Source organism: Hippocampus zosterae, unplaced genomic scaffold, assembly GCF_025434085.1.
Source record: "Hippocampus zosterae strain Florida unplaced genomic scaffold, ASM2543408v3 HiC_scaffold_260, whole genome shotgun sequence".
Taxonomy (NCBI): Eukaryota; Metazoa; Chordata; class Actinopteri; order Syngnathiformes; family Syngnathidae; genus Hippocampus; species Hippocampus zosterae.
In genome coordinates this window covers 10,271-20,567 of record NW_026262835.1, presented here as the reverse complement: position 1 = coordinate 20,567, position 10,297 = coordinate 10,271, and the positions used below count along the sequence as shown (strand labels likewise).

The window sequence follows — 10,297 nt, the reverse complement described above, 5'->3', positions numbered from 1 at the left end:
AAAATTGATCTGCAGGGCATCGACCGCAGCAACTGGGTGACCTTCAAGACCCCTGATGGCACACTTTATCACGGGGAAGTGGTCCAGGTCAGCGCCGAGGGCGCGATCGTCCGCGAGCCCGAGGAGGGGCAGACCCTGACTACGAAGCGTCACGGCATGGGGCTGCAGACCTATCCCAAGGGCAGCTGGTACCTGGGCAACTGGGAAATGGACTCTCGCAGCGGAAAGGGCAAGTTACTGTACTCCGACGGGTCTTTCTACGAGGGGCTATTCAAAAACGATCAGAGGCATGACCAGGGGCGCATGGCCTGGCCACACGCCACCTACGAGGGGGGCTGGAAGAACGGTCGGTTTGAGGGCGCTGGGGCCATGGCGCTAAAGGGGCAGAGCTGCAAAGGCATGTTCAGGAACGGCTACTTCCAGGAGGGCGACCGGCTGGTGAACCCGTTCATGCCTGAGCAGGCAGGCAGCAATGACGTGAAACTGGCCGAGAAGCAGAACCGGCTCAAGTACTTCTACTTCGAAAGGGTCAGCGACTTGGCCCGGCTGGACGAGCTGGTCCGCAAATCCAGCAGCCACAACCGCGTACCGATCATCCTTCCCAGCAACCGCTCACAGGCCACCAAGGCCGCAGTCTTCGAGAAGCTAGGCCGTAGGGTCTTCGAATTCGACCTGCGTAAGAATTTCCTGATCAAGCAGAGGGGCGAGTTCGGGGCCGGCCGCATCTAGACACGGAACCAGCTGGCGGAGTCGATCCTGGAGGGTGACATCATGGCGATGAACCTGGATGACTCGGACGCCGACTACAAGCACTCCTACTACCCGGACCTCGAGGGATTCTACGACGAGTACTACTTCCCGCGAGAGATCTGGGACCGCGAGCGGCTGGAGCGGAGGGAGCTGTTCGAGGCGGTCTGCGGGGAGCACGCCGAGCAGGCTTGCAAGGAGCTGACCCTCAAGGGGCAGTTCAGTCTGGTGCTCTGGAGCAAGTTCCGCCTCAGCCCCGACTGGAAGGACGACCGCATCATGGACTGCGTCTTCAAGCGGTTCAAGCCCATCCTCCCCGTGGTCAAGCTCGACATCATCCTTATCACTTGACCCCCAACCCGGATCACCCTTTGCCCTGCCTCCCCTCCCGCAGCCTGCGCGCCAGCCCGTGCTCCTCCTGCTGCAGGGACTCGACCTCCAGCACCAGCTTCTCGTTGTGCAGCTTGCTCCTCTTCAGCAGCAGTTATTTCTTGCCCACCTCCTTCGCTGTTTCCTGCTCGCTCAGCTCGAGCCGCATCACGCTCACCTCGTCTGACTCGATTGCTGCCTTGAAGGCCTGGGCAGCAGCGGCCTGCACCTCTCTTAGGTACTCGAGGTCAGCATTGCCGGCCTGGGGCTGTTCCCTGAGGCCGGCCAGTTTCTGCTCCAGCTGGCCGCGCCTGACCCTCAAGGAGTGCAGTTTAGCCTCCTTCTTGCGCGCCAGGTCCTACATCTTGAGCAGCAGGTGGATGTCTCTGGCCTAGATTTCCTTCTCCAGCTGCAACAGTTGGTGCCTATACTCCTGTAGCTCGAGGTTCAGAGATTCTTCTTTCTGTAGCTCTGATGAAAACAGCCCTTGCGCCTCTACCAGTTATTGCTGTCGGCAGGCCACCCGCTCATTCGCGGACTCCAGCAATTCGCAGAGGCCTTACGCCTCAGTCTGCTTTTCCTACCGCATCTTCCGGACCTTGCCCTCCAGCCGCAGCTTCCTGCGAGACAGTTCCAGCATCAGTTGCTTGCTAGACTCGGGTGGACATGGCCGGACAAACGCCTGCTTCCGGAAAGACTTTATGACTGCCTTCCTGTGCTTCGCCTACTCCTGGGCCTTGAGAAGGTCCAGCTCAAGGCGTTTAACCTTGTGCTTCAGCACCTCGTAGTCAGCGTCCTTGCCTTATATCTGGTCTAGGGCGAACCGCCGAAGCAAGGTGGCCAGCGCCTTGGTGGGCTGCCCGACTTGCGAGCGGAACATGTTGGCGAGAGCCTCGGAGGCCCAGCCAGGCTGTCGGCCGGGGCTGTCCTGTCCCGCCGGCATAGTCGCTAAATTAGCAACGGATGAAGGTCAAGCGAGACCACCTGTCTGGAGCCATTGTCAACAAAAACACCAGCTCGGACATGATGCCGGGCTACCTCAGCGTCAGCGGGGCAGTCCTCTACCCCTCCAACAGGCCCATCCACCAGCGCAAGTACCTGGCCAGGGGCGCGGCCAGTCCGGGCGCGGCAGGCCGGCCTCTCGGCTAGCCCCCTGCAGGACAGATCCAGACCTTCCACCCTCCCTCAAGACTCCACCCTAGCACCAGCGAGAATCAAACTACGACAGTTCTATTCATCGACAATATCATTCAGAAAAAGATCCTGGAGTTGAGCAAGCAGACGCCTGTGCAGGAATAGCTCACTGACCACCACCGCGCCTACCTGCGCTCCAACTCCAGGTTCAGTCGCAGCAGTCCTGCCCTCACCAGATGTGCTTAGCCGCGAGGGAGACTGCTTCATGTTCGAAAAGTGCGTCTTCCAGGTAAATTCGGTGCCACGGGCCTGTTCCCGGTCCGCAAGGCTGTAGGGGTATCTGCCTCGCAAAACCAAGCACCGACCTCGACCGCAGACAAGCGAACTCAAGAAATTTTCTGAGTCGAAAGGCACGGGGTCAAGCTTCACGGGGCAAGGGCTGCAGTAAAGCCTGGCACGGCACAACATCGAGAATGTGTTGCGGCACAAATCAGTACAGCGGTGCCGGACGGCGCTGCTGAGCCGAGGCAGCTCGAGGTGCAAGGACAGCTCGGCGCAGGCACAGTGCTCCGAGATAGGGGAGGTCGCCATGCTGCCTGACTATTTGGACTGACCCGGTTTTCCATAATTTTATTATAAATGGAAGACGCCCTCGCGTAACTACTCCGGACGGAGCAGTCCTCGCTGAGCTTGAGGTGGTTGGAGCAGGTCAGGCTGACTGTCAGCGAGGCAGTCAGCGGCATGGCCCTCGACCCCGTGCTCGGCGAACTGGCCTCCGCCGACCTCAGGGGACTATTCGTTGACAGAGTTCAATAAATTTTGCAGGGCTTGCTTGCTTCCGAGCAGCAGGACTACATCTCCAGGCTGGAGAGGTGTCTGGCCGGACTCCGTCTCCAGCTCAGTTCCTACGCGCCCCTCCCCAGGCCCACTCCCGCCCTCCGCCTCGAAACAGTCGCCGTCGGGGTCCAGACCGACCCACCCCTAATCCCCGAGAAAGTTTCGGCCTCTTTCCAGACCGCCCCACCTGCCAACAACCCTTCCGAGCCAGACCCCTAAGACAGCCTTCACCGACTGGTCAGCAGACTCAAAAAAGAGCACGGCGAGTAGCAGGACAAGCAATCCCTGATCTCGGAGCTGAAGGAAAGCATTGCCCAGCTGGAGGACCAGATGGAGAGCGGGCGCAGACAGGTGCAGGAGAGGGTAGACGTCGAGGTTGGCAACATGCTGCATAAGCTGGCGCTCTTTTCTGCCCAGATCAACCACATCAGACGAAGAATGCCCTGCAAGGCTGACCCCAGCAGAGCGCAGGAGCGCAGACCGGACTTGGACGACTCAGATCCACCCACCAAAAGACAGAACAACTCCCTTAGCCTTCCCCTCGACATCCTCAAGGTCGAGTCCCTGCAGCTACCCGGCAGCAGACTAAACTCGGGCAACCTCAGCTAGGAGTTCGTGATTCAGCTCAAGGAGTTCAGGAGTCGGCTCGAGAGAAGCAGAGAGCGAGTGCGCCGGCAGGAGGAGGACTTGAGCCTCCTGAGGAGTGAGAGCAGGCGCAGGCCCTTCAAGCGGGGTGAAAGCACAGTACGGAGAAGGGTCCGCCACTGAGGTGATGGGTGTCAATCTCGAATGTCCTCTTCGACCTCGTCGTCCTCGGCCTTGCGAGTGCGCTTTTTGCCGCAGGCCTTGGCGACCGCGGCGACCACCTCCTGGTCGACGAACTGCTTGATGGAGGCGCCCCGCTCCTGCATCTTCTTCATGAGGGCGTAGCACTCTTGATAGTCCTTGCGCTCGAAGTGGTACTCGATCATGAGGGAAAAGAGGTCCCCGACCCGGACTGCCTCGTTGACGTTGGGCAGCTCGAGCATGTCCTGGCAGCCCCGCAGCATGTCCCCGGGGCGGCTGTCGAACAGCCCCTGCAGCTCCAGGAAGCGGGCGATCAGGTTGATCTTCTGCTGGACCACGCTGGCCCGCTCCTGCAGCCCGGCAGTCTGGCAGTGCTTGAGGGCCTCCTTGAGTGCGTCCTGCCCCTTGCCGTAGTCCCGGTATTCGTCCACCTCGATCATTGCGCAGGACTCGAAGAAGTTGGCGATCTGGTCGTAGGCCTTGGCCTTGCTGTAGAAGGTGGTGATGACCTTGACCAGCTGCGGGTCCTTGTGCCAGTCCGTGCCCTGCAGGAAGTTGCCCGCCAGCACGTAGATCTCGGCCGAGCGGGCCGTGTTCGCAAAGCTGATGATCTTCTGGGTGTCCCCCACCTCGATCAGACACTTCATCGACTTGACCTTGTCCCCCAGCCGCAGGAACAGCTTCGATGCCAGCTCGAAGTCCCCGTGTGCCCTGCACTTCTCGGCCAGCTTGCGCACCAGCTCCTCGTTGCGGGGGTCGGCCTCGACCACCCGGTTCACCAGCTCCTCGCTCATGGGCAGGTTGTACTTCATGCAGACCTGGAGGGCGGTGTCGTACTGCTTGGAGGCCATGAGGAGGGGCAGGGCCTTGTCGCCCTTGCCCTGGTCGAGCAGGCGGTTGATGGCCTCGTTGGTGGCCTCGGTGCTGAGCCCGACCACGTTGCCCTCTTCGGACTCGATCTCCTTGTTGATGTCCCGGGCCATTTCGGTCAGGTTGTTCTTGAGGGCGATGTCCAACGCACGCTTGTAGTGCTTCGAGGCCCGGTACAGCCGGATCGCCCGCTCCACCTTGTTCTTCCTGTGGAAGTAGCCCGCCGCCCGCGCGATCACCTCGCTCGGCGCGTCCTTCGCCAGGCTCATCACCTCGTCCTCCAGCCCCTCCGCCATCGCCAGCCGCATCGCCTGCGAGTAGTACTGCGCGCTCGCGTAGAACCGGATCGCCTGCAGCGTGTTCCCATCCTTCTCGTAGAAGTTGGCGATCATGAAGTAGGCCTTGGGCTCGGGGTTGGCCCTGCACTCGTTTATGGCACGCGCCACGTCGCCAGTGGACAGCAGGATCCGCACGATGTTCTCGGTGGAGGGCGCGGCGCGATAGTGCTCGATGGCGGTGTCCACGTCGCCCTCGGACTCCTTCAACTGGCCGTACCAGACCATCAGTTCCTTGCAGCGGTTCTGGTTGATGAACCGCTCCAGGTCTTCAGGCAGGTTCTTCTCGAGCAGCATGCGCGGGACCTCTCGGTTGGCCTGCCCCGACTTGGTGTAGAACTCGATGGCCCGGGCGGGGCTGGGGTCATTCGCCTCGTAGAACCGGGCGGCCTTGAAGTAGCTGTTCTTGAGACTGATCCGGTTCAGCTTCTCGCTGACCTCGATGCTCTTGTCGACCTTCCCGTTCGCGATGTACATCTTGTTGAGCAAGTCGTACCGCTTGACCGACTCGTACAGCCGGGCGGCCTCTTCCGGCATGTCGAGCTGGATTGCCACCATGGCCAGCTGCGACTCCAGCTCGGGCTCGGCCTTGGCCTCGCGGATGGCCTTGGCGCCTCTGGCGAAGCGCATGTTGCCGATGCAGATCTCGGCGACGTCCAGGCGCTTGGACTTGACACACATCTCTGCCATCTTCTCCCAGACGATGGGGTTCTGGATGCTCTTGACGGACTTGTAGGCCTCGTCCAGGTTGCCGGTGGTGATGTGGAAGCTGAAGTTCAGGATCGAATTCTTGATGGTCGGGTCCTTGAGGTCCAGCCCCTCGAACTCGTGCATGACCATCTCGTGGGTCAGGAACTTGCTGCCGCTCCCCTTCTCGATAGTGTGGATGTAGGGGATCGCGATCCCGAAGATCCGCTCGACCTTGCGCCCGAGGTAGTAACGCTCTTGCAGCTTGATCCCTGCCTCGCTGGTCACGAAGAAGGTCATCAGGTCCCGCCCCGTGCTCTTGGCCCCGTCCTCGTCCTCCTTGCTGTCAGAAACGTCCTTTTTCGTGAACTCCGTCTGCAGCCCCAGGAATTTGGGCTCCTGGTTGTCCCAGAACAGATGGATCGGGATCTTGTCGGGGCCCAGCTCGAAGGCCTCGAAGATGCCGGTGTCCACCCCATAGACGTGGAAGCAGTGCTGCACGATTCCGTCCAAGTCGCTCAAGATCGCCACCTTGGTGCCGTCCGAGTTGATGGCACAGGAACGGATTACCCCCAGTGCGCCCTTCGAGTCCTCGAACTTCTTGGTGATGGTCTTGTCCCGCCGGGTCAGGTCCACAATCTTGAGGTAGGACTGGGTGGTCCAGAACACTGCGAAGTTGCCTGCCAACGAGAAGTCCATCACCCGTCCCTCGCTTTCCGGGAATTTCTTGGTCTCCTTTGACTGGCCTGTCATCCCCACGATCTCGAAGCCGCTGTCCACCGCCAGCACAATGGAGTCCCCGCCCGCCAGCCCGCAGGCGCTGGCCTTGATCCTGATCGAGGCCTTCTTCTCAACCGCCACGCGGTCCTTCGCATTGACCTTTAGGACCTCGATCTTCTTGCTAGTCCAGTAGAGCAGCAGGTCGTCTCGGACCTGGATGCCCTTGATCGGGCCGTCGGTCTGCTCGGTGAGGGTGTGGCCGGTCTCAGAGCTGATGATGTCGAGGCCGGAGGCGTGGACGATGGCCTTGAAGGTGGCGCCCAGCTTGGCGACGACCTTGGTCTCGTTGATGATGATGATCTCGTTGTCGCTCTGGCGACACACGATCAGCCCGTTGTTCTTGCCGATCACCAGCGAGTGGATCTGCTTGCTCAGGGCAAGGCTCGGCTGTGAGCTCCACATCTCCTTCTCAGAGGGGCTGTCCTTCCCCACGATCGTGTTCTTCCAGAACAGCACCCTGCCCTCCCGCGTGCCCGCGATCAGCGACCGGCCCCTGCGGTCGTAGGCGATCGTGCTGATCTTGTCGGTGGCGCTGTTGACCGCCTCGTCGCTCTCGTTCACGTCGAAGACTGACAGCACGTAGTTCTCGTCGGCCTCGACGTGCCAGAGGCGGATCATGTTTTCGTTGGAGCAGGTGGCCAGCAGGCATGAGCCGATCCAGATCGAGGACAGGTTCTCGGGCTCGCCGGCCACGCTGAACTTGACCTTCTTGTCGGGGGTCACCTTCTCCGTGGAGGAGAGCTTGAACTGGACGAGGAGGAGGGTGGAGGTGATGATGATGACTGCGTTTTCCTGCTCGTAGAACATGAGTGCCTTGACGGACCCGCCGACCTTGCAGACGACGTTGCAGTGGTTGCGGTCGTCGGCCAGGCAGACCACCCCGTTGATGCAGCCGAACAGGAACATCTTGTCGGTCGGCTTGATCCCCTCCAGCTCGATGTTGCAGAAGATACAGTGGTGGACCGCGCAGTCCTTGTAGTAGCAGGCCAGCAGGCTGATCCCCTTCCAGACTGCCACCAGCCCCACCATGTCCGAGCTGACCATCCGCGTCCCTCCCGCGTTGTACCGCAGCATCACGATCGGGTTGTCGTGCGGCCGCGACTCCTCCTTCAGCGTCCGCAGCTCCTCGTTGAAGAGGGTCACCTTGCCCGTGTCCCAGCCGATGGTGAGCACCGGCTGGAAGGGGTGCCACTCGATGCAGGTGGGGGTGATGCTGCGGTTCAGCTCGAAGTCCAGCTTTTCGCCGGACTCGCTGTAGAAGTATATTTTGTTGGAGGTGGTGATGGCGACGGAGGGGTTGGCGTGCACGTTGGACACGGCCAGCCTCAGGATCTTTTCGTTCTCCTTCTTCTGGAGCGGCGTCTTTGTGTAAATCGACATTCAAATATATCAACAGGCGATAATCCCGTCCCCAGCTCGATATAATGGAATGCCTGCTGCTCGCCGCTGACGGCACCTACCACTCCAACTTCTCCTTCGTCCAGTGCTCCGGCCTCCTCCGTATGATGCTCGCCTTCCAGCACGAGTCCAGGCGGGAGTTCCCCCTGCCTTTCGTGACCGTCGAGGAACTCGCCAAGATCCACGACCTGGCCGAGCGGTGCGACTACAAGCCCGGACTGGATCTCGACCTGGACGATGACTTCCTGTCGTAGAGGATGCCTCCGAGGGCGCTCGAATGGGTGGAGCAGAGCAACAACATCAAGCGGATGCTGGAGATCTGCGAGGACCTGGACTACGTGGCGGGGCTGCAGATAATCTGCGGGGTGGAGGCGAGCAAGCTGAAGTTCAACAGCGAGAGGGAGTACTACGGGATGTGCGAGAAGATCGGGTGCAGCCCGATATCGGTGTAGGAGGCCATCCAGCTAAAGCAGCAGTTCCCACGGCTGAACCGGCAGAAGAACTACATGTGATAAAAATTAGTACCGGGCTTGTTGATAGTAAATTCAAATGATGGTGCTGCTGCTGGCCGAACTCGGCTGGAGTCTGAGCCACCACCTGCGCAGGCACAGGGAGGCGGACACCGCCAGGAACCTGGTCAAGCTGTGCGCGGCCAATGGGTTCGACTGTTTTTTCAAGAATGATGGCCAGGGTCATACCTTCGCCAAGTTTGGCAAGGATGAGTACTAGAAGATCAAGACTAAGGTCGCAGAGATCGAGAGCATCGACTTAACGGATGCAAATCAGGAGAAACTCGACCAGATTGTCGAAAACAAATATGGGGTCGTCCTCGAAAAGACTCCTGAGGTAGTCTACACCAGCATCAAGGGCGACGACGGAGAGGCCGTGCCCCTACCTGCCAACTTCGACCAGTACTACGATGAGGTCCAGGAACTATTGGAAGAGGATAGTTAGCCTGAAAACATAGCAGGCTAGGAGCCGATTAATGTCTAGGGTGAGGGCGCTGGATAATAGGAGGGACCTGATAAACTGGAGTCAGGGAAAGAGGCCTCCGAGACCCCTGCCGAGGAGAATACCACAGATGAGGAGGAAACCGATACCGATGAGGAGAAGGCCGATGCTGACGAGGAGGAGGCCGGTGCCGAGGAGGAGGAGACTCCTGCCGATGAGGAGGAGGCCGGTGACAAGGAGGAGGAGACTCCTGATGAGGCCGGTGCCGAGGAGGAGGAGACTCCTGCCGATGAGGAGGAGGCCGGTGACAAGGAGGAGGAGACTCCTGATGAGGCCGGTGCCGAGGAGGAGGAGACTCCTGCCGATGAGGAGGAGGCCAGTGACAAGGAGGAGGAGACTCCTGCCGATGAGGAGGAGGCCGGTGACAAGGAGGAGGAGACTCCTGATGAGGCCGGTGCCGAGGAGGAGGAGACTCCTGCCGATGAGGAGGAGGCCAGTGACAAGGAGGAGGAGACTCCTGCCGATGAGGAGGAGGCCGGTGCCGAGGAGGAGGAGACTCCTGCCGATGAGGAGGAGGCCAGTGACAAGGAGGAGGAGACTCCTGCCGATGAGGAGGAGGCCGGTGCCGAGGAGGAGGAGACTTCTGATGAGGAGGAGGCCGGTGCCGAGGAGGAGGAGACTCCTGCCGATGAGGAGGAGGCCGGTGACAAGGAGGAGGAGACTTCTGATGAGGAGGAGGCCGGTGCCGAGGAGGAGGAGACTCCTGCCGATGAGGAGGAGGCTGGTGACAAGGAGGAGGAGACTCCTGCCAATGAGGAGGAGGCCGGTGACTAGGAGGAGGAGACTCCTGCCGATGAGGAGGAGGCCGGTGCCGAGGAGGAGGAGACTCCTGCCGATGAGGAGGAGGCCAGTGACAAGGAGGAGGAGACTCCTGCCGATGAGGAGGAGGCCGGTGCCGAGGAGGAGGAGACTTCTGATGAGGAGGAGGCCGGTGCCGAGGAGGAGGAGACTCCTGCCGATGAGGAGGAGGCCGGTGCCGAGGAGGAGGAGACTTCTGATGAGGAGGAGGCCGGTGCCGAGGAGGAGGAGACTCCTGCCGATGAGGAGAAGGCCAGTGACAAGGAGGAGGAGACTTCTGATGAGGAGGAGGCCGGTGCCGAGGAGGAGGAGACTCCTGCCGATGAGGAGGAGGCCAGTGACAAGGAGGAGGAGACTCCTGCCGATGAGGAGGAGGCCGGTGCCGAGGAGGAGGAGACTCCTGCCGATGAGGAGGAGGCCAGTGACAAGGAGGAGGAGACTCCTGCCGATGAGGAGGAGGCCGGTGCCGAGGAGGAGGAGACTTCTGATGAGGAGGAGGCCGGTGCCGAGGAGGAGGAGACTCCTGCCGATGAGGATGAGGCCGG

The 10,297-nt window shown here is 60.7% G+C and overlaps 1 protein-coding gene across 1 annotated transcript; it reads right to left on the bottom strand.

Moving 5' to 3' along the window:
• Positions 1 to 3,866: 3,866 nt before the first annotated feature.
• Positions 3,867 to 7,925, bottom strand: LOC127594788 (intraflagellar transport protein 140 homolog). Its single transcript, XM_052056552.1, has one exon. The coding sequence runs from the start codon at positions 7,923 to 7,925 to the stop codon at positions 3,867 to 3,869; it is 4,059 nt and encodes a 1,352-aa protein (XP_051912512.1).
• Positions 7,926 to 10,297: the final 2,372 nt, after the last annotated feature.